Genomic DNA, 24,190 nt, shown 5'->3' on the forward strand with positions numbered 1-24,190 from the left:
ATTTGTTATGTTTGGTTTTGTTCTCACTGTACTTCCTTTTCATCACCTGTTAAATATTTTCTTTTGTAACATTAAAACATTTTACCCTGTTTGCCTGTTCTTAATCCCTTACAAAAGTGTTGAAAACCTCTGACTCAACATTTTGTAAAATTACAACCACAACCATATTAAACTATGTTTAATATATTTTATTATTATATGTGATGGATAAACACAAGTAGTGCGTAGCTTGGAAATCATTTGGAAAGTATTTTTGGTTTTGTCTGTCAAGTTGTGTCCATTATTCTGTGCAAATTAGCTCAATGTACATCAGACTGGAAGCACAGCATTTGTGAGCAGCATTTTTCTGGATTTGTTAAAGTTCCTCAATTGAAATGAGATATTTGACATTTTAATACTTGAATATGCTTTGACTCTCACACCATAATAATGCCACTAAGACATGTGCTAGAGTTTGCATGTTCAGGATGATGGGAAGCAAGTTTTCCACTTCAGGTAGAGTTTTGAGTTATATTACTTGCAATATAACATTAGATACTTGGCAGCAATCACTCAAAATATCACTAGTAAAGATATGTAAAAAAAAAAAAAAAAAAAAGAGGTGAACTTCAACTTATTCAGCCATTTGTTGCAGTAGCATAACCTGACACAGAAGCTTTGTAAAAAAAAAAAACAATCCAGCCATTGTTTTTTTTTTATCCTGTTTGACTTTCTTTACATTTGCATGTTTATTCACTAAAAGGTTTCTCTTTTTATTGTATTGTAGCACAAAAATGAACAACTTCTGAGAAACTTGTTTTGCTGCTCTAGGCTCATCAAAAATCTGTTTAAATACACTCACATCCGAAAAAACAAAGTACCATTTTCTATTGAAAATATAGCAAGTTTTTCTACAATACATAGTTTGAAGGTACTTTACATCTCTTCCAATTAATCTTACATAAGATACTTGGCAGTTAATTCTTATCAGCACATGTGCTGATAAGAATTAAAATTAAGCTTTATGCAAATGTTAATTAACACTTTATTTTAATTTCTCAGGGGTCAGTCTTTAATTGGAGCATTATATATTTATTTTTATCTATAAGTCCTTAATACTTTGTTTCCTCTTTAATTTTCTCACTGCTACCTGGTTAAGTCGGTCCAAACTTCCAGCTATATATATATAATACGCTGTAGTGTAGTGCCATCTAGTGGTGAGTTGTTTAAATACAGCTCCTCAGCGGTAAAACAGCAGGACTGCAGACTCAGTCATCTCCTTGGAGGCACTCCAGCCTTGTTCTCTTCCCAGCCTGTCCCAGTCAAAAGATGGAAAATCTCCACATTGGTCTGGGTGGAAATATCCTCCTCCTCCTATGCAGTACTGAACATACAAAAACACAGCATTGCTACATCCTGAATCATCTGAATAGCAGCAGACTCAGACAGAAAGCCATTGAGACTCACATGTTCGGAGTGGCACCCTGTGGGTTTGACCCCAGAGCAGATAGCCATGGCTCCTAGTTCATTGTTTATAGCTCTGAATGTGATGAAACCTGGATCAAACTCCTCTTTTTTGTGGAACAGAAATGAAAATACAATTTAAAGATTAAGTGTTTAGTTACATGGAATCAAAAAAGGTTTTTTGTTCTATTTACTTCTTGAATTTGGTCCATATAAATTTCTGGTGGACTCCCTGTTTCCGTGGTCATACACAATGGGAATCGCTGGTCCTCTGTTGGAGCACGAGCCAATGTTGTACCTTACTGGAAATTGCTGCGAGAATGTGATAACTTTGTCAGTAATGCACGTAGACTAGTAGGCTTGTGAACATCAGAAACAATTTCAGTTTCAGTTACTGTGCCTTACCTTAAACAGGTTGAAGAGGTTTCCCCCATAAAGACGAAGGAAGCTGTTTTCAGTGTGGTAGCGGAGAACAGCTGCCAGGTTCCAGTGCTCCATCGGGAAGTTGTTGGGAACGTGCCACACAGACACATCTTCAGCAGCAATGTCGTAGTAACCTGGATTCTGGAATCACAAACTGCATCTGTCATTATGGCATAGGAATTTTATGGGATGTACAAAGACAAAATACTGTATAATTGTCAAGCAACAATTAAGGACTATATTTTTTTCAAATAATACTCTAAAAAGTGTGGCATGTGTTGATCCTCCTTTACTCTAATAACTTATAAAAACTGCATAAAACACCAATAAAATACATATAATATCTTAATTTAAATATGACTATAGAGCACAGCACTATACATTCTGACTCCCAACACCAGTCAGTGCTTTCAAAACCAGTTTAATGGTTACAAGTTTCCAATCAGTGCGGAGGAGTCCAAGTCACATATCAGCGGAAAGAAAATCTTACTTATTGCTGCATTCTTACACAAGCAACAGGGCTGACTGGAAATATAATGTTGATAATGTTCAGTCTGCTTTCTGAAGTACTGTTCTTCCTCAAGAATAACCTGTGTACCTTGTAATCATCAGATGTGGCACTTTCTACCAAGCCAAAGGTGTTTCTGTTGGACCAGTTTCCATCTCCATCCGGTAGATTTGGATTGTTACCCTGCTGACTGGACCAGCGATCACCCACAGTGCATCTTCCATAAATGCTGTTTTCATGGACACTGGCCACCAGAGTCCAGCCGCCTCCAGCAGTGTTCATGTCGCAGAAAGTCTGATACTTCATCCCATTAGCTGTGGTCAGGTAGTATATCCCATCTGGAAACATGACACCAGATCCAGTGACTCGTAATTAGATTTTCTTATTGCTGGCTTTTTATTCTAAACATGCTCTGGAAGTTATTACATTTTAAATTAAATAAATTCAACAATGTTTAGGCTTGAAAAGCAATATATCTCAACAGGTCAAGCATTCCTACCTTCTCGTTCATTGTGATTATCCAGAATTTCTTTACAGCTCCGTGCAATGTATTTGAATCTGTCGCTCATTCTCTGCAGCTGTTCAAAGTTTGTCCTGGTGAGGTTCTCTGTCTCTTCAATAATATCTCCAGGGAGGTCAGTTGGTTCAGTTACTGAAAGTAAAGTCAGATTTTAAAAGATGTAAAGGAAATAAATGTTTATTCTCATGAGCCACACTTTACCTTCTTGTGGAAAGACATCTATAGGCTCTCCATGCTCCAAGATCAGAAAAATCCCCCAAAATAAGAGAGTACGCCTAAGCATGTCTGCAAAATAGAACGATTTAAAGTTTGTGAATCAACCACCATTTAATTTTAACCATTAAAATGAAAACAATGCAGAAAGTTTTCTCCAAGAGGACAAAGCTTATATAGAGTAAAAAAAAATCTAAAGATTTATACCTGGTTCCTTATGCACGTTAGCTAGAAAACAACTGAAATGTATTCCTCAGATTGTTGTCAGTCGTACCTCTCAGCTATATACTAGTTATCATATTTAGCTGATTAATGGTCACACATATATTTCTATATCTGTATATATGTATGTGTATGTGAGCTAACCTTTATACTTTGAGTAATAAGCTTTTGGGAATGACCTTATTAAATCCTCCTACTTCCTGGAGACAACAGTGCCCTGATTCTGTCAGAGGTCTTATCTTGCGTTGGCCCAGTGCCTAACTAGTTTCAAGATACAGTGTTTCTACTGATTATCATACATTATATCACTGTCTACTGCTGAATGATTGTGTTTCCAGTGGCTTATCGTGTTGGAACATGCTAAACTGTATCCCCACCTTGAAATGTGATCTGTTAGAAGTCAATATAAAATTCAGGAAAACCCAAACAGTAAACCTCAAACCCACTGGAAACATGACCTAGTATATCAAAATCCCATAGACTGGAAACCAATATGGAGAAACATAACAAAAATATGTAAATCTGTTAAATTCTCCACCATGCATATGCAACTCCACCCAACCTCAAACAAATTGGCCCCAGCTCCTCAGAGCTTTGCTGGAATGGATGTGGGCAAAAGAGACTTTACTTCAAATGTTGTGGTATTGTCCAGATATGAAACGTTTCTGTTATCAAATTGTTAAAGCTGCTTCTATTATGCTTAGTATAAATTTTATTATTTGTCCAGCCATATGTTTAAGCAATAGTGGTACTTAATTTCAAACATAAAAAGATTATGCATTAGCCAATCTTGCATTTCTTACAGCAAAAAGGACTATAATGTTAAATTGCAAAATTCCTAAGGTAAATCGATTTGCAATTGTATAGCTATGGAAGCAGCTATACATAGCTAACAGATATACATAAACAAATTTGGAGCTCTTCTCATATCAAAATATTCAAACGTATTGTGGCAGAAGATTGACACTGAGCACTTCTAATCCAGAATTATCAGATTATAGATGTATTACAAATGTTCTGTGAGTAAATTGATCATGTGTCAGGGGACCATGGTTGTGTAGTGGTGGCTGCATATACAATACTTGTGTTGTATGCATAGATATACATAATGCCATCCCCCTATTGTCTCTGGAACATGGCCGTTATTACAATTAACAAGTCCATGCATGCATAATGTCTGCAGAATGTGATATGTATGATATGTTAATATGCACTTCAGTTCAATGGAGCTTTGGGCCTTTGCTGCAACAGTGTGGATAATGTTTCCCCATTCCCCTTATTATCATCCCATAATCAGTAAAAACTCTTGACCACAAGTTGCACCTAAAGGTGAATGGGAAAGAAAATAAAGTGATAATTGGATTTTAATTTAACAAAGACATCAAAATATGATATTTAGCCCCCTTTTCTCTGATATTCCTGAAACAAACTGAATCCCATCAACTTCCTTTAGAATTCCCCTACTTAAAGTGCCCCACTTTTTAATTTTAATTTTTAATGGCAATACGACGCAGCTGTCCTTTTAACGTCTGATGTCTGTTAGAGAACATAAGTTAATAAACACCATCATAAAGGTCAAGGAACAAGAAAATATGTCACTTATAAAGTTGTGGAGATTTTATTTGATTATAAATCATAATTTATAATCTCACCATATAAAGCAATCTTAGTTTCATGGTTTGAAGTGTGTGTGCTGGGTGTGACCTCTGCTTCCAGTGAGTGGGTGTGCCTGAGGCAGTGGTTTGCTCTAACGCACAAGAGCAATCTACAATCTACAATCAAATACTAACTAAATGTATTGGGCAGATTAATGTCTGAATGGGCCAAAATTTTCTCCAACTAAAAAAAATAAAACTGAAATGTTAGTGTTTGGACCAAAAGAGCATAGATTAAATATAATCACCCACCTTCAGTCCGTTGGATTAAAATGGTCTGACGAAGCCAAGAATCTGGGGGTGATTATGGATCCTGATCTGAACTTTAATAACCACATCAAATCTATCATAAAAACATCATACTACCATCTAAAAAATATGGCTAATATTAGACAACTCATGTCCCCACAAGAGTCAGAAAAATTAGTTCATGCCTTTGTTTTTAGTAGACTCGATTACTGCAATGGCATTTTTACTGGATTATCTAAAAAAGCAATAAGACAGCTCCCGCTTCTCCAGAATGCTGCTGCAAGAGTCCTAACTAAAACAAAAAGAGATCAGCATATCAGTCCAGTTCTAAGATCCCTGCACTGGCTGCCTGTTGCTCAAAGAATAGACTTTAAAATCTCCTTAATGGTTTACAAAGCACTTCATAATAGAAACCCAGACTACATTTCTGATCTTCTTCAACCATATTTACCACTCAGACCTTTAAGATCATCAGAATCAAACTTTCTAACTATTCCAAGAGTCAGAACTAAACATGATGAAGCAGCTTTTAGTTTTTATGCTCCAACACTCTGGAATAAACTTCCTGGTCATTGTAAGACTGCCCCTACCTGGAGTTTATTTAAAACAAGGTTATAAACCTTCTTATTTGACGTTGCCTACTCTTATTTTTTTTTTTTACTCCATTCATTCACTATATTCAAAATTTTAATGTTTATTTTTAATCTGCTTGATTTTTTTTGTTGTTGTTGTTTTTAATTTTCTTGTACAAGCACTTTGAATTGTCTTTGGCTGAAAGGTGCTATATAAATAAAGTTTATAAATCTGTTAAATTCTCCACCATGCATATGTAACTCCACCCAACCTCAAACAAATTGGCCCCAGCTCCTCAGAGCTTTTCTGGAATGGATGTGGGCAAAAGGGACCTTACTTCAAATGTTGTGGTATTGTCCAGATATAAAACTTTTCTGGAATCAAATTGTTAAAGCTGCTTCTATTATACTTAGTATAAATTTTATTATTTGTCCAGCCATATGTTTAAGCAATAGTGCTACTTAATTTCAAACATAAAAAAATTATGCATTAGCCAATCTTGCATTTCTTACAGCAAAAAGGACTATAATGTTAAATTGCAAAATTCCTAAGGTAAATCGATTTGCAATTGTATAGCTATGGAAGCAGCTATACATAGCTAACAGATATACATAAACAAATTTGGAGCTCTTCTCATATCAAAATATTAAAAGGTATTGTGGCAGAAGATTGACACTGAGCACTTCTAATCCAGAATTATTAGATTATAGATGTATTACAAATGTTCTGAGAGTAAATTGGTCATGTGTCAGGGGACCATGGTTGTGTAGTGGTGGCTGCATATACAATACTTGTGTTGTATGCATAGATATACATAATGCCATCCCCCTATTGTCTCTGGGACATGGCCGATATTACAATTAACAGGTCCATGCATGCATAATGTCTGCAGAATGTGATATGTATGATATGTTAATTTGCACTTCAGTTCAATGGAGCTTTGGGCCTTTGCTGCAACAGTGTGGATAATGTTTCCCCATTCCCCTTATTATCATCCCATAATCAGTAAAAACTCTTGACCACAAGTTGTACCTAAAGGTGAATGGGAAAGAAAATAAAGTGATAATTGGATTTAAATTTAACAAAGACATCAAAATATGATATTCAGCCCCCTTTTCTCTGATATTCCTGAAACAAACTGAATGCCACCAACTTCCTTTAGAATTCACCTACTTAAAGTGCCCCACTTTTTAATTTTAATTTTTAATGGCAATACGACGCAGCTGTCCTTTTAACGTCTGATGTCTGTTAGAGAACATAAGTTAATAAACACCATCATAAAGGTCAAGGAACAAAAAAATATGTCACTTATAAAGTTGTGGAGATTTTATTAGATTATAAATCATAATTTATAATCTCACCATATAAAGCAATCTCAGTTTCATGGTTTGAAGTGTGTGTGCTGGGTGTGACCTCTGCTTCCAGTGAGTGGGTGTGCCTGAGGCAGCGGTTTGCTCTAACGCACAAGAGCAATCTACAATCTACAATCAAATACTCACTAAATGTATTGAGCAGATTAATGTCTGAATGGGCCAAAATTTTCTCCAACTAAAAAAAATAAAACTGTAATATTAGTGTTTGGACCAAAAGAGCATAGATTAAATATAATCACCCACCTTCAGTCCATTGGATTAAAATGGTCTGACGAAGCCAAGAATCTGGGGGTGATTCTTGGCTTCGTAACTAACCATAAAATCAAAATCATACCCTGTTTCTGGAACATTCACCTTTCCAAGAATCATCATTTATAAACTTGTGTTCTGGATGCAGAGATGGTTTTAGAAAGGTATCCATTTCTGGCTTTAATTCAATACAAAGCATATAAAAACATTAAGTCTTTCAAGCTGTGTTCATGTTCATCAGATCAGAGAAAGTTTTGAGCCACCAGCAGAGGTCAACAAACACCAGGAGGTATAAGACAGACAAATGAAATTTTGAAGTGAAACATATGCTTGTATGAAGGTATTCTAGGAACTGAACTCCCAAATGGTCTAAAAACAACATGAGACAGAAACAGCCTCAAAAGAATGTCAGCTTAACTAGTTTAAAAGAAATCACTGAAGATATGAGAATATTTAAAATAAATAACTAATATATGACAGACAAAGACAAGACACAAAATGACCTCACACTCAGAACAGCGATAAAAAAAATGCAGAATTATCAAAATGTAGATTAAGTTATCCATGATGGTGATAAATAAATAAATAAAATAAAATGAAAAGGATGAAAATAACTAAAACCAGCTGCTGTATCAGAAAATGTCAAATAAAAAAAATAAAAAAACTACAGAAAAGACCAGTTTGTCCTCAAGTCAGGTGAAATAATCAGAATCTTGTGTTTCTTGCATCCAAATGGCTAAGAGTGACGTTGCTTCCTTAATCCCTCGTTACAACATGTGGTGTGGTCCTCACTTGTCTGCAAGCTTTCTGTATAATCCCTCAATAAGTACAAGTTGGGAACTCACCACCCAGGCCTTCTTGTGACTTGTCTTTGAAGTAAGCAGAAGTGTAGAAGTAGGACACCCTGCTGTTCCAGAGGTGTTTCTGTGGGACCAGCGGCCATATGCACGCATCTGCACAGCAGTACTGGCACCCTGCTGACCTGAACCCAAACGCCTTCATCACTGATCATTTTAGATAAAGTGTCCTGGTCATAAAGTGTCCTAAAGCTTTTTGATGACAGAATACACAGGTCGACTGATTAATGTGATGAGTAAAATAATATCAGTATTAATTTTCCCTGTCCATTGTGGGTTTTCCACTGGTCAGTGAATATAAACCCAATATGATCATAGTCTTATGACCATACTGTAAGAAAACCATAATAGTTTGGAGCTTTTCATAATGCCTTCCTCCAAACATAAAGGATTATATCACAAACAACTGCAATCAGTTTTTAAAATCATGCAGATATAAAGGTACAACCATTACAATATGTGGTTAAATAACCTTTAAAAACTTGATTATTTTCTTCGGTGTAATTCTGGCTGAATATTTCTAAAGTCTACTCACCAGAAATTGTAGAGGTCATTTAAATTTGTCGGTTTTCTGGTATCAATTTGGCTTTTACGAACGGTCCACTTATTCTAACGGTAGGTTTGAGCTCAGGATAATTTCAGAAACATAATACAAGCCTACTAGCATTAAGTGTTAGTTTGTCATATGATGAGTTCACCAATAAATATTTGTATTTTTTTTAAATAGTTCAATTAAAAGCTCAATAATAATAACTTTTATGACCATGTCAAGTTGATGAAAACTTCTGTAAAGTTGATTTGACATCAAAAACAGTCAGAACTAAAATATTTGGTGTGATATGTCTCAGTGGAAAAAATAGAAATTATTAGGTCGCCTGTTCAGATGATAGACCTGCCATTGGCCATTAATCAAGAAGCAGGAATCAGTTTTCTCTTACTGAGAGAATATTATTGTCTAAATGCCAGCATCAGTGACTGTGATGGTAAATTTTGGGTTTACACATTTATTCATGTTGTGTGTTCTGTTTTGTTTCATTAATCTTATGCCATACACTTTATCTGAAGTGTTTTTGCTCATAATTCTGGTACTTCTTTATCAGCCAGAACTGTTTTGTTCAACTTGCGTGAATGAAAGTCTGACAGCCGCTGCCACTTCCCACTTGAATGTACTATCCATGGTTCACAAACTCTGCTCTTTCCCTCCGAGTGTGTTCCTGTGTCGGCTATTTTTAGTAAGCTAGAAGGACACTGTTAGAGTGGGATGGCAGGCTTTCTGATGCCTCGCACTAATAATTCAGCTTCCTCAGGCAGTAGTAGAAATGAGAGCCGACAGCCAGCGGCACCCAGCTGGACCATGTAGAAACCCTAATCTTAAAACCAAAAGTGTTGTAAGCTCCTCCTGATCCTTTTATATTTTTTTCCAGCTCTCTGTAGATAGAAAAAAAATCCTATGAAAGTATTTTTGACTCTATCCTTTATTTAGAGGATCGCAAAACTTAACAGAGGCTTTCTTATTCTGTAGTCACAATGAAGTCATGATAACTTCACTGATGCTACTTGAATCAGGCTCAGAATGAGGGACTGGTCCAAAGTCAACATCATACAATCAATAGAAATTGAAATGTAATTGAATGAATGAACTAAATATTTATTAATTTAAATACACAAATAAGTTTACCGTTTCCTCTCTGTGCTGTGTCTGAAACACATGAGAGCTTTAATAAATCTCAGATCAACTACATGACAACTTACAGGAGTTTCTTAAGAAAGGCTTAGTAAGATTTCTTTATGAAGAAATGAATTGACATAAGTGCTGTCTTTAACTAGGTTGTAACAATAGAAATATGTTTTTGTTTTAAGCCATTCCTCATCATTATTTCTATTTTTATTTGCACAGTACCATTTTTGATAATAGCTGCTTCCTTTCTGTAAAGATGTTGCCTCTAGGTAACCTACATGCAACATCTGCACACTTTTAAATTGCATTTGACCCTTTTTTAAAACTAATCCTCTTTGGTATGGTGACCATTCTTACACACAATGCATGCCTGCAGCTGAAGGATGTAGGTTACAGGCCCATTACACAGTGAAAGCCACGTGAATAGATGTGCTCAACATTAGTGCACAGTTTTTTCTCACTCCTCTATTACACAGAACAAAAAATCATAATCCTCAGTGCCTGGTAGAAATAACTCTCTTTATAAAAGATGGGCTTCAGATCTCCCAACTAATTGTTGCTGCAACAGTTGAAGTAGGAAGAAAGTTAAACAGAAATCCTAATAAAATTGTGATGGTGGTTGCCACATGGTGCCATCATTTCCATTGTTCTGTTTAGTCATTGACTTCTCAATACTAACACCAGGGTTTCCCTCAGTGTATTATATCCCTGACGGGCCACCAGGCTTTACTTGTACTTTTCTGGGGGAAACCTTGAACACGTTTCAGAAAAATAAAACCTGCCCATTGGTGACTCAAAACACATCAACACTCATCTAAGCCAAAAGCAATTTTAAACCAACTTTTATGATTTAAATCATGAAATAGTCACATTTTATTTTAAAGGATAATGGCACTGAATAATGTCCAAGAGAAATTTGGAATCTACTCTCTTAACACTAAAACCTGTAAAAATCAATCTCTGTGAACTTTGTTTTGAAAAGGATTTGAGAAATTGCTGTTTCTCAATGCGTAAGCAGACGTAAGTCTTTTTGCTTGAAATGCACTTTTTTGACTGCATTTGCAGATAAACTCTTGTCATGTTTGGTAACATCCTTACAATCTGGAGGCCTTCAGGAAAGCCATAAAGTAGATTTTGTAAAAATAACTTTTATTCTTTAGCTTGTGTGGTGAATTTATGAGTTTTTAATAACTTATTTTTGTCTATTTTGAGTTGAAACAAAAGCGTTTAGTAAAAGTGATTTTTTTGTGTCTGTCCTCAGTAACATAATAAGTACCATATGTAGAAATACCAGAAAATAATAAGAAACATACATTTTTAAAGTATCCGTTAATATTTCTGTCCTATTTCAAGTATAGAACCATCTTTCATATTTTATCAGAACAAAGAGGTCTAACAAAGAAAACTGAAACTTTGTTAATTAGTAGAGAGTTGATCTGTGGGCCGCCTGAGAGAGCTGCACTTCTTCGCTCCACTTTCCAGCCGAAGCCTCTTAGTGGCATCACTTCTTGTGTTTTTGAGTGTTGTCAGCGTAAAAGCTTCTATGCTCTCACTGGTCAGGACAGCTTCCACAAGAACAACCTTAAGGTACAAATTATTCATGCCGGTTTCTCTCAGGGTATAGGAGGAGGGTACACAGAGTGCACAGTGCAGCTACCAAACGGCTCAACAGATGGGTACCCATGTGAGTCACTTATATAATCCCATTTCTACAGATTCGGAAAAAGAAATGACCTGTAATGCGTCCTGCTGCATGAGTGGGACGGGAATGCAAAGGTAAGCTTTAATTCACCGGTGAACACAAGCTACTAAAAAGCTCATGAGTAGATGGCATCAAAAGGTTTCAATGTTCTGCGGGGAAAGCTAAATAGACTGAATTTTTTTAGTGCTTTTCTGGTCACACTGATCACTCAAAACTGTTTATAATGACACCCCATTCAGTCATTCCCACTCACAAACATTCATGCACCAATATGAGGATCATAAGAGGTTGAGTTGCCGTGGTACCCATTAAAAGCCTGGACTTAAACCCCCATTTGTCCAATTTCATAACAACTACTCCACCCACTGAGCCACAGTCATCTCTGAGGTCTGAGCATAAAAGTGTTTTATAGTTAAAAACTCAAATTAACGATAACATTCAAGTACATCCAAATAACTTAACTTGCACGGAACTGCAATACATAACTAATTTTTTAAATCAATATCTTTCCAAATTCTTACAAACTTTGACGCTTAATCATAATAGTCAGTGGTCTATGCGTCTCTTTCAACCTTATTTTATTTTGAAAGCACTTTACAATGTTTTCTCACTTATTTAATCATATATTCAGCAACTTTTACAACATACATCACACTCCACAGGAATTTACTTCCTCTCTGAATATTGTGCCTTGCAAATTCAAAAATGTTCATACAACTTGAACATTTTTGCATTTAGTGAACAAATATCTTTGTAGTTTATTGAAATGCTACACAACAGAGCAACAAAAAGTTATGCAGGACCATAAAGTGGACAGAAGTTTACTATGGCTGAAACAATTAATTCAACAATTTATCTTCTTTAACTGATTACTGAAAAAAATTAAAACTGTTGGGTTTTTTGTTTATTTACATTTTTGAATATTTCTACTGTTGTATAAAAATGCTTAAGTGGTTAAATGAAAAATTTGCAGGATGAACTATCTCTTTTATCATATTAATCAATTAGCCATCAGAACAATCAATAGAATTATTGATTACTAAATAATTGTTAATTGCAACCATAATATTTACACAGATTTCAAATATGTATCTTAATAACTGTCTGAGCACTGTGGCGTGTGTTGTGCTAGGCCTAAATAAAATACAGAAACTTGAGAAATCAGGTCAAGAAGCAAACGTTGAAATAGAGTCTTCTGAGCAGAGACAGGGGAAGTGGTCAGAGTTGATTGGTGTAATCCTGGAGGAAAACCTGCTGAAGGCTGCAAAAGACTTGAGACTGGCACACAGAACTATGTCTTGTTCACATAAAGTCACAGCAAAATATATTTAACCTTTAAATGTCCCAAATTTGATGTTCAAGATATATCAATACTTTTTCACAGAACTGTGTCAGGAATAGTGTGGGGTTTGAAGAGATGGGGATCAAACAGCCAGATAATCACTTCACTCACTAATCCACCTACACCAATGTGATGAGACAGGATGTGGACAAAATCAACTGGAACTTTAAATTAGTATTCACACTATTATCAGATTGTTTTAGGACCTGCTGGAAGAACTGGAGGGATTTCAGTTCTCATTATGTTTTGGACGTGTCCCCTGCTCCACCTGACTCAAACGCTTGAAGTATTTCTATGGCATTACAGCAGGAGCTGACAAAAGCTCTTTTCATTTGTGTTTTCAAGCAATCAAATACCTGAAGACATGAATGATATTGACCCAAAAGGCCCAGAATTACCAACCCCCATCTTAAAGGGAAATAACTTAAATAACAAAGTAGCTTAGAAAACTGCTAATTCATACATTGTACTGTTCATTCATAAAAATGACTGGAGAAAAAAAATTCACACATTAACCACAAATGAAAGGCCAAAATATATAAAAATGTCAAGATCCCATATACAGTGTGACTGTGTCCAGTATTAAAAATTTTGGCAGTTTTAAAACATAAACTTTAAGATGTCAAACTTTCTTCAAAGTTCTATTCTTAGATTTATTCAAATGAATGTGACACCTGATAGATTAAACTGGTGGAAATTTAACAAGTCCTCAATGACTGTCTATGTGTGAGTTAAGCTTATTATCTCTCTCTTTCTGTCCATTACTCTTCATGGCTGAACAAAAAAAATTAAGTGGATAGTATTTCCAGTTTCTGAGCAGTGATACTGGAAAAAGTCAGGGACAAGAAGACCATGAACTTTAGGACAACGATCCAGTATGAGCATCTGGTCCTGCTTGGCTACCAAATGTCATTTAAATAAATGCTTTTAAAAACCCCAGATCACAGAATATAAAGATCACAGAGCAGAAATACCTCGCCCTATTTATAAAATTACATCATCGTCAAAAGTGTGGCGATGTAATAAAAGATTAACTAATTAGGTGAATATTTATAAGGTAAATAAAAACAAAAATTAATGCAATTTGGGGAATAAAATAATTTGTAGTAACTTCAATGTATTATGTATTGAATGGCTAATAAAATAATGTGAAATCCATTATTCATAATCTGAAGTAATTATTTATTAAAATAGCATGTCATTATTCATTCATTGTTCCTTTAATTGCTTCATGGTTACTGTGTCTGAATGCTCAGAGAAACCATTAGAATATCCACAGTGGCCCACCTATCCGATTGGTTTAACCTGCACAGCAAGCCAATCTAAAACAAATGATGTTAGCCTCTTCTCACATTGTTGTTACATTATAAACGACAAGCCACAAACGACCCACTGGTCACTTCTTCCTTTCACATCATAACGCTCAGATCACAGACCATGTGAGCATTCAGATCATGCAGCTGGGACTGTGGAATCAAGAGGGGGTGGCTTGTGATGAACGGTCTTCACCAGCAAAGGTTTTCTTTTATGGAGTTTCCCCAGGGCTGAGCTCTGTGTCACTAATGTGATGCATGCCGCCAAAAGGATGATGCAATGTCTGAGTTCTGTGCACACTCACTATGTTTGCTTTGTAGCCGCATGTTAACAATTCATAATAGTTACAGGTTTATTACAACCTCCTGAGGTGGATTAGAGGTGAAATAATGGTGGGTCAACATCAATCTTCCATTTTGTAGATTTGCCCACAGAACAATAGGAGAATTTCAAAGGGGTTATTGATTGGAGCACTGTTGGTCTTTGATGGTCAAAGCTGACAAACAAAATAAATTACTGCTGGAGACGACGATAAAATAATAAATGGAACCATCATAAAATTAATCTTAAAAGCTTTTTTTGAACAGTTTTTTGTAAATATATTTTTATTGACACATTGTAATAACTAATGTTTTATGATTGTAGGTCACAGTTATTCAAGTCTTTTTTTTTACCTGTTGGATATCATTTTTGTCTTGTTCTGGTGGGAAATATGTAGGCTACGGTTAGTTTCTTTTTCTCATAAAAGTGAACTATGTTAGAAAATGTAAAAGTGTGTTGCTGCACTGGTTTAGCCGTCATATTTCTTAAACTAAAAGTGTCAAAAATAGATTGAAAAAAAAAATCTGCATTTTTTTTTTTTTTTTTTTTTTGCATGATTATGACAACTCATGCATAAAAGTGTTAGGATAGTTATTCACTTGTTTGTTTCCAGTTTTAATCAGTTAAGGAAAACCCATTAAATTACAACTACATCTTTTTGGCTATTTGAATTGTAACACTTAGTCCCCCGTACTTCTAGGCTATCAAGTGAAAATAATTGATTTTCCTTTCCTTAAAGAACTTGTTTGACGGTCAAAATGATTTAATATCGACTAAAGCAGACTAAAAGAAGATCAGCGTGGCTGGAGATTTTAAAATTATCTGGGTATCTGTGTCAGTCGGTCTTTGTCATATCTTTCCTCCGTGTCCGTCCCTTGTTCCATCGTGGCCCCTCCGTGATAAAACACGGCCACCGTGGTGTTTCCGCTGTCCTGACTCCCCCGCGTGTTCGTGGACACGCTCAACTTTGCCTTCAGGGTGCTGTCTCGCCTCTGCTGCCTGGCCTCGTTGTTCGTCAGCATGGTCTCCACCGCTGTACTCACCGCCGACAGAAAGCCTCCTCCGCGGCAGCGCAACAGGCGAAGGAAGGCGTCTCTAAAGTCTGCGTTGAACGCATAAATAACCGGATTTAGGGAGGAGTTACTCCACCCGATCCACACAAACACATCGAAGGTTTTCTCGCTGACACAGCAGGGGCCGCGGTGGGCTCCAGGGGCCCCTGGTCCGGGGCAAAAGGGTAGAGCGCAGTTCAGGATGAAGAAGGGCAGCCAGCAGCAAACAAAAACTCCCATTATGATGCTCAGAGTCTTCAGCACTTTGGTCTCTTTCCTGATGGAGACTCTGAGCTCCCGGTGTGACTGATTGGGGCACTGGGAATCAGGGTGGATGCTGATGCGGGACTGGTAGGAGCTGGCACCGATGTCTGTGCACATGTGCGGGAACAGCTCGGGCACGTGTGACCGGCAGCTCTGGGCGTGCTCCGCCGCGCGCTCCAAGGAAGATATTACCCGGATCTGCGTCTGGGCAATCCGGTAAATCCGGGTGTAGGTGACGATCATGATCACAACGGGGATGTAGAAGCTGATAAGGGAGGAAGAGATTGCGTAAGTGCGGCTCAGACTCGAGTCACAGCTCCCCTCGGTGCTCTCCAGGCGTGGAATCACGCGCCCGCCGGGGTCACTGATTTCAGCCCGGTGCCAGTCCAGCTGCACGGGAACAAAGGAGATCACGACGGACACTGTCCACGTCGCCCCGATCATCACGAAGGCCACCCTCTTGTTCATGCTGCGCTCGTAGCAAAACGGGCTGGAGATTGCCCAGTATCGGTCCACGCTGATCATGCACAGGTTGAGGATGGAGGCCGTGGAGCACATGATGTCGCAGGCCAGCCATGTCTTACAGAAGTCGCCGAACGGCCAGAAGCCGGCTACTTCAGCTGCGGCTTTCCACGGCATCACCAGCACCGCTACCAGGAGATCCGACAGAGCCAGGGACACGATGAAGATGTTGGTCACCTTGGCGCGCAGGTGGCGGTAGCGATACACGGCCGCGCACACGGTCATGTTGCCCACGAGCGTCCAAATGATTAGCAGCACCAGGACGCATCCGGTGAGAGCTCTGTGCGCCGGCGGGTCTTCCCGGCTGCCCGCTCCAACCAGCGCCAAGCCGGTGGTGTTATTCATTGTCCAGAGCCAAAAAGGACCACATGGCAAACTGCAAAACCTATATTAATAGGTTAAAAGCCGCACGCAGTTACAGTGGGAATGGCGCAGCATGATGAGTCCAGACTAATCTATGCTGCTGCTGCTGCTGCTGCTGCTGCTGCTGCTGTGAGCGCACGGCAGATCTACAGGGGACAGCCAGGCACAACCAGCTGACTGCCCAGACGGCTCTGAGAAGGTGGTCACATGAGACAGGAGACCAGTGAGCAATTTCAGCAATGAAAGAAATAACTGCTATGTATAGTTTCCCACTCATTTTCAAATCAGAACTTCTCCTTTTGCTGCTTTACGAAAAAGATGGCTAAGAATAAAAAACACTTCACAACAGTTATTGTTTGTTAAAAGCAATAAAGACTATTCTTTACAAATAACAATCTATAAGCAAATCATTTTTAGGTACACCTACCTGTATTAAAGATGATATTTTATGGGTCTGATTAAATATTCTAATACATTGTATTTTCATTACCTATGAGGGAAAGTCATCATTATTAAAAACATGATTATGTGTGTATTTAATCTATATACTGTCTTTCACAGAGATTTTTAAATAATTTAACTTTTCAGTTATATCCTAATTTATTAAAAAAGACTGCATATTTTCTATAACGCTGCTGTTTTATTAGCCTGTAATCTCTGAAATTAAAATTGATATGATCATTCATGCAAATGCTTCAGGTTGAATAATATAATGTAAACTGTAATATCAAATAATTGAAAAACAGTTTATTTTAGCGAAAAACACTGAAGATAACCAAATGTAAACAATAAAGTACATTTGATTTAGCAGAGTTGGCAGTGTGTTGGGGCTGCACAGTGGCACAGTTGGTAGAACTGTTGCCTTGCAGCAAGAAGGTCCTGGGTTCGATTCCCAGCCCAGGGTCTTTCTGCATGGAGTTTGCATGTTCTCCCTGTGCATGCGTGGGTTCTCTCCGGGTTCTCTGCCTTCCTCTCACAGTCCAAAAACATGACTGTCAGGTTAATTGGGCTCTCTAAATTCTCCCTAGGTGTGAGTGTGTGTGTGAATGGTTGTTTGTCTTGTATGTCTCTGTGTTGCCCTGCAACAGACTGGCGACCTGTCCAGGGTGAACCCGCCTCTCACCCGGAACATTAGCTGGAGATAGGAACCAGCAACCCTCCCGACCCCATTAGGGACAAGGGTAAACAGAAAATGGATGGATGGATGGATGGACGGCAGTGTGTTCATCTTGTCTCCAAAGCCCAATGATGGAGTAAATTACAAAATTGGAAAATATTGTTAAAAAAAAATAGGTAAGAATTTAAATTTGAGGTTTTGTGGAACAACTGCTGCAAGAAAAACCATCAAAATGTGCAACATTTTCTAGATTTTCTTGTTTGTCTGATGCACTGCACAGAGAAAAACCCATACACAATCTATGTTTTTTATTACTTTAGGGAATATGACACACTGTCTGAGTATCACACTTCCGAACTGCACCCACAGGATCAGCAAATAAAGTATACTTAAAAACAAACACATTTTCAGACATTAAAACATATCTGGGGATGCAGTGCAGATTAAAGCTGATTTTATTGTTCCTAGAATAAACAGGCAGTAATGCCTACAGTTTGTGTAAAAAAAAAAAAAACAGTATCAGCCCAGGGGAGATGCGTGTTCTTTAAATAACAGTAACAGGGTTTGGTTTGAGTACGGATTTAAATGATGGACACAGGGAGTACAGCACACAGCCCAGGGTGGGGAGTTCATAATCAGATTATCTCCATCATTTCTGAGAGTTTGTGCATTTGCTGATTTAGGACGCACACAGGAATCACATCCATTTGTTGGAATGAAATTACTCTCACGTGGGTAGTCATCTTCCTGACTCTGGATAAATGGTTCTGTTAAATAGAGGAAGTGAGTTGAGTCTTGAAAAGTATTCACATCCCTTAAGCTTTTTGTGTTTCATCTTTTTTCTCATTTACATTTGATGTATTTTATTAGAACGTTTGTGGAAGACCAATAAAAAATTAGCCTGCATTTGTACTGTGCCCCCTTTATTCTGATACCTCAAAATAAAATTAAACTTAAACAAAACTCACTACATTTGGTGGAACAGTGCAGATCAGACTCGGCTCACTGTCCCTATGGTGAAACACAGTGGTGGAACCATCATGATGAGGGGACTCTTTTCTCTTGTAGAGACAAGGAAGCTGGTCAGAGTGTAAGCGAAGAAAAATATGTGACAATTTTAACATGTTCAAGGCCACAGTGGATTGGTTTAGATCACAGTTTAAGCATGTTAGAAGAGCTTAGTCAAAGTCAAGAACCAAATCTGAGGAAATTTAGCAACAAAGACTGATGATCACAGACACCTCGCATCCAATCTGACTGATTTCGAGCCATTTTCTTTAATCAGTCTCTTGATCTGTAAAAAGTCTGGCAGCTGATTTTTTACAGGCAGTACATTTTATTATCACATCAAGCAGGACATGCAAGCTTTTACATTAACACAGTTGTAAGCTGTTATTGAATGCAGCACGGAGTTCCAACTTTCTCCAGTGCTGCGTTCAGACCCAGCAGTCCCATCTCCTGCACGTATCCGACCAGACCGGGCACTCTGCGAGGGCTCTGTTCAGAAATCTTCTCCAGCATCTCGCTACACTTTTGGCCACACAGCCTCTTCAGCGAGGAGATTTCCTTGTTGCATTTTTCCCTCTCCTTCAGCAGGTTCTCATCCAGGAGTTTTTTCAAGCGTTCTTCACACTCTTTCTGCTGCTCGATCTTGATCTTCAGGAACTTCAGCTCCCGTTTGAAGGCCTCGGTTCGCCGTTTCTCCACCCTCAGCTGCTCCATCTGTAGGTCCAGTTCCCTCTGACTCTCCTGCCGCTCCTGTCTGAGAAGATCCTGCATCTGCTTCTTCCTCTCCTCCTCCTTCCTGGTCAGCTCCTCCAGCCTCTGGCAGAGGTTGTCCAGCTCTCCCTCCAAGGCCTCTCTCGTCATTTCCTCTCGCTGTCTGAGCGCCTGCTCCATCTGGATGTGCTGAAGCTCTTTCTCCCTCTCTTTCCTGTCATGTTCTGCTCTGTCCTTCTGGATCTTCTCCTCCATGAATCGTCTCATCTTCTTCTCCTTCTCAACTTGCTCCTCCAACATTTTGGTTACTTGATCGAGCCGCTCCTGAATATCTTCCCTCCTCTTCTTCTCCATGTCTGTCAGTCTTGTGATCTCTTGCAACTTCTTCTTCTCAATCTCCTCCCTGAGAGCCTCCTCTCGTTCTTTCACCTGCTTCTCCTCCTTCTCTTTCTCCAGCTCCAGTTTTGTCCTCAGCTCTTCCAACTCCTTCTTAGTTTTCTGTTGAACCATCTCCAGCTCTTTCTCGTACCACTCCTTCAGGGTGTTATCCTGCTTCTGTTTCTGCAGCTCATTCCTTTCAGTGAACATCTTCCTCTCCTCTACCAGCTGATAAGTCAGATCTTCTTCTGCTCTCTGAAGCATTCTGCTGTTGTAGTAACTCTCTCCGTTATTCAGCATCATGCTGTCAACCAACATCATCAGCTCGCTGACCTGCTCCTTGTTGCTAAGATTCTGGTTATTGAAGACACAGTACCTACCCCCACATGCAGCCACCAGCTCAGTCAGTTCACTAGACTGGTCTATCAGATAATGCTTCACCGACATCCCCTCCTCCAGACGGTCTCCGTGGGTGAAAACCACCACAGAGAAGCTCAAAGCGTGGGAGCCCATTGCCTCCTTGATGTGTCGCACTGCCTCTTTCTCCTCCTGAGTGAATCTTCCGATCTGAATAACAATCAGGAAAGCATGAGGTCCGGGAAAGAGGAGGCTGACGCTCCTCCTCAGCTCCCGCTGGACTTCCTGCTGAGTCTGATGAGTGTCCAGCACACCAGGAGTGTCTAGAATCAGCAGCTGCCGCCCACGAAACTCTCCACTGGCCCTGTGGCAGCGCTGGCCGATCGAGGGACTGCTGAGCTTTAAGTCCAAGACCTTCCGACCAAGGATGGAGTTAGCGGTGGAGCTTTTGCCGCTTCCAGTCCTCCCCAGTAAAACCATTCTGATGGTTGTGGAAGAAGAAATTGACTTCTTGCCTGGTGAGACAAAAAGAACAGAGTTCAACATAGTTTTCAGATTAAGAAAAGAAGAACGAAAGATATGTCTTACCAGCAGCGCTGATGAAAAACTGCTTAGTGAAAGACGTCATGTTGTTCCTGATCATTTTCATCCACAAACTGAGGACAGAAAAATTCTCCACAGCCATTTAGGTGCCATCTCTGTGGGTGTGTCCTAACCTTATGTCATGTGAAAGTCACTGTGAACTATGCCCATCATCATCAGCAGAGTTTTTGGAATCAATCTGGAGGACAAGTGGCTCAATAGTCTGTCTCCTAAACACCCGACACAGCAAGTTTCTAAGAACTCACAAAACAGCAAGAAGTCACAGTCCAGCCAACATCTGGTCAATACATACAGGGTTTGGTTTAGTTATGCTTTGCTTTTTGTATGTGTTTGTATGTTGGGCTGAGTGTGACCAAAGTCCTATTGATTCTAGCAGGTGGGATCAATAGATTGCTTTATCAAAAACGCAAGCTGATTGGTCGTCTGAGAAGGAAACACTAAAATCAATGCACAGGAGGATCAGACACCCAGAATCAGCACACATACCACTGTTGTGCAATGCCTGAACATAAATTAAACTGATTGTTATATATATTAGAAACATTAACAATGTTAACGCAACTTCCTACCACGAAATAGCAACGACAAAAGAAAGAACAAGCAATTTTTAATTATAAAATGTTTTAAAATTAAAAACATTTTACAATGTTTAAATGCCTGCAGTCAGGAATGTGACACAAGGAAAAAAAGCAACCTCAGGAAGTGCAAGATTGGGGCTCAGGCAATTAATTAATTAATGTCCTGGATCATAACTTTCAACTCATGATATTAGGTGGTGACTGCTGACAAGAAGATGTTTTTCACAATGAGAGTTTTGTAAATGCAAGAAAGCAGTGAAACCAGGTGGTGCTGCTTACATGACTTCAGGAGTAAATATTTGGGCAAATCAAAGTAAAAGCGGTCTGAATATCCACAAACGCCTCATTTTGTAATCTTTTTTAACTTGTAAAGTAACAATGAAAACTATTTATATTTTTCTTTACACTGCACTATTTTGTGCTACTTTGTGTATATCTGTCACAGAAAAAGTTAATAAAATAAGCTGATGTCTGTAGAAGCATTGCGACAATAAGACGTTTAAAAAGCATGTCTACCAAAGCTTGATTTGTCTCCACTAGATGGAGACAAAGTTTTTAAGATGGTGATTGCTGACACTTTTTGTTACGACGCTTGGTGGTTAGACAGGCGGTTGTTAAAGAAGTCATTCATTTATTAACCAGATAAAAGAATTTTGTGGTTTTCATCTTTAATAATTCATATTCTCATACATTCTCAGACTTATCGGAGAGAATTTGATCTTTTAAGACATGACATAGAGAGAGACCTTCACTGATTGCAGGAAGATGCATGTTCATTCAGTCTGAAACGAGGACACCTATTTATAGGCCTAATAATGAGCTCCAGCTTGGGCCTAAAATATTAAGTTTGTATTCCTCTGACATTAGAGATGATTATTCTTCCTGGCTGCAATTTGCTTTTCAATACGTAAGACAATTCTGTCTGATGTTGGATTATTATTCTCTTTTATTATGTTCAGTTTTGTTCCTCTCATTTATTGTTGAAGTTGATTTTAAAACATACAAATTACAAGTTTCTTGTGCGGTAGGAACATAATTATTTTGTAGCAGAAACTTAAACAATTAGGTAAAGAGCCGCTAAAGGCTCTGGGGATGTAGAGAGTCCAACAAGTGTTTGAAAATATATTAATTCCTTTATTTGACAATAAAATCTACATTCAACTATTTTAATTCTGATGGGATTATTTCAAGAAGTCTTCCTCCCTCAACTGACCAGTAAATTCATGTTTGACCTTTGACATAGTTGGGTTTCTTGTAAAATCCTGTTTAAATAAATATATATATATATATATATATATATATATATATATATATATATATATATATATATATATATATATAATAAATTTTATATTCTATAAAAATGTAACTAAATCCTTTATTATAATTGTAGCATGCCTACAATTGTAGGCATTCCCTTGAGAGCAACCCAACTCCATAAAATACAGCAAACAGGCTTCTTTTTTACTTCATTGAGTTTGTAAAGTTTTATTGTTTCCCAATTTTAGCCCTCTTTATAGGCTTCCTAGAGAATACTCCTTATAGGCTGCTAAAATCCTTTTCAGATGGAAATTATGCCCTTGAGGTTTTCAGCCTAGTTTTTAGGTTCTTCATAGTGACGTCACCCTGGCTCTGGATTCAGTCTATTTAATTTTTCTTCTTCTAGATTCAGCAGCTGCATCCAAAACTGGATTATAATACCCTAATCCCCTGTTTATCCTTGTGGTGGTTTGGGCATTGCACTGGAGTGAGAGCTCTTTTGTGTTTTTAGGTCATGCAGTGTCCCTGCAGTGGACATTGCATGTCTACTTTTGAAAACCTCTGCAGTTGGTCCTCAGATATCACCTTCATGTCTGCTGCTTGATTTATGAGAAGAAAAAAGCAAGATCGCTATGCATCTCTGTGCAGGTGATACAGGTACCCCAAAACTTGAAAGATGAATGTCTCATAAATGGGTTTTAGTCTTGAAAATATCACAGTTCTGGAAACTGTTACATTTTAAGGAAAAGATGACAGAGGGGATTATTTTGATGTCACCAGTATTTTTGTATCTTGTGGGTATGAGCTTGAATCCCAAGACAACAAGTAAAACAGCATTTTATAGAACAATATCAGACTTTTATTTTTGATTGAACCCTTTAAAAGAGTTTATCCAAGCATTAAAAAGTGCATTGGGAGGTAGATTTGATTTTAAAGTAATAACTCAGATAGAACTTGGTGAAAATCTATTATTTCTTTCTGAGTATCACCTTTAAATATCAAAAGCTAGACTGAATTGTCAAATTCATAACAAGGAGTAAATATGGGTACTTCTGCTTTGTTCGGTGTTTCACTAAAAACAGATTGCCTCAGTGACCTTGCCACCATTTTTGATTATGCACACAGCCAATCCAGTGTCTGTTGAGTTGGCAATGCAGTCATATTCAATAAAATAAATATTAGAATGCATTCAGAAGGGGCTTGTTTTACCTTTTGAAAATATCAACCTTAAACGTACTTTCCATTAAGCCCACATTTCTGAATTAAAAAAGTGTTTTTTGTTGGTCTGATGTAATATTTTAACCTTAAATGTTGTGTTTTTATTAGATATTAGCA

At 38.0% G+C, this 24,190-nt stretch overlaps 3 protein-coding genes across 3 annotated transcripts; all 3 read right to left on the reverse strand.

Annotated features, from left to right (window-relative positions):
* Positions 1–1,010: 1,010 nt before the first annotated feature.
* On the reverse strand, positions 1,011–3,423 carry LOC122830174 (intelectin-like). Its single transcript, XM_044115323.1, has 8 exons — positions 3,315–3,423; positions 3,096–3,179; positions 2,874–3,026; positions 2,465–2,712; positions 1,849–2,007; positions 1,638–1,755; positions 1,447–1,550; positions 1,011–1,363 (listed from the first exon to the last, which is right to left on the reverse strand). Exons 2-8 carry the CDS (start codon positions 3,175–3,177, stop codon positions 1,220–1,222), a joined length of 1,008 nt encoding a protein of 335 aa, XP_043971258.1. The 5' UTR covers positions 3,178–3,179; positions 3,315–3,423; the 3' UTR covers positions 1,011–1,219.
* Positions 3,424–14,604: 11,181 nt separating this feature from the next.
* On the reverse strand, positions 14,605–17,136 carry LOC122830175 (D(1) dopamine receptor-like). The gene has a single exon (XM_044115324.1). It carries the CDS (start codon positions 16,823–16,825, stop codon positions 15,461–15,463), a length of 1,365 nt encoding a protein of 454 aa, XP_043971259.1. The 5' UTR covers positions 16,826–17,136; the 3' UTR covers positions 14,605–15,460.
* Positions 17,137–18,417: 1,281 nt separating this feature from the next.
* LOC122830176 (immune-associated nucleotide-binding protein 12-like) lies at positions 18,418–21,275 on the reverse strand. The gene is made up of 2 exons (XM_044115325.1): positions 21,003–21,275; positions 18,418–20,929 (listed from the first exon to the last, which is right to left on the reverse strand). The coding sequence occupies exons 1-2, from the start codon at positions 21,097–21,099 to the stop codon at positions 19,353–19,355; spliced, it is 1,674 nt and encodes a 557-aa protein (XP_043971260.1). The 5' UTR covers positions 21,100–21,275; the 3' UTR covers positions 18,418–19,352.
* Between the last annotated feature and the right edge of the window lie 2,915 nt (positions 21,276–24,190).

The sequence above is a fragment of the Gambusia affinis genome, linkage group LG04, assembly GCF_019740435.1.
Source record: "Gambusia affinis linkage group LG04, SWU_Gaff_1.0, whole genome shotgun sequence".
In the NCBI taxonomy this organism is placed as follows: domain Eukaryota; kingdom Metazoa; phylum Chordata; class Actinopteri; order Cyprinodontiformes; family Poeciliidae; genus Gambusia; species Gambusia affinis.

Coding starts and splice junctions, on each gene's coding strand:
- LOC122830175 (XM_044115324.1), bottom strand. CDS start 16,825: ATGAATAACACCACCGGCTTGGCGCTGGTTGGAGCGGGCAGCCGGGAA.
- LOC122830176 (XM_044115325.1), bottom strand. CDS start 21,099: ATGGCTGTGGAGAATTTTTCTGTCCTCAGTTTGTGGATGAAAATGATC. Junction 20,930..21,002: donor GTTTTTCATCAGCGCTGCTG/GTAAGACATATC, acceptor TTGTCTCACCAG/GCAAGAAGTCAATTTCTTCT.
- LOC122830174 (XM_044115323.1), bottom strand. CDS start 3,177: ATGCTTAGGCGTACTCTCTTATTTTGGGGGATTTTTCTGATCTTGGAG. Junction 3,027..3,095: donor AGATGTCTTTCCACAAGAAG/GTAAAGTGTGGC, acceptor CTTTACTTTCAG/TAACTGAACCAACTGACCTC. Junction 1,364..1,446: donor CAGGGTGCCACTCCGAACAT/GTGAGTCTCAAT, acceptor TTGTATGTTCAG/TACTGCATAGGAGGAGGAGG.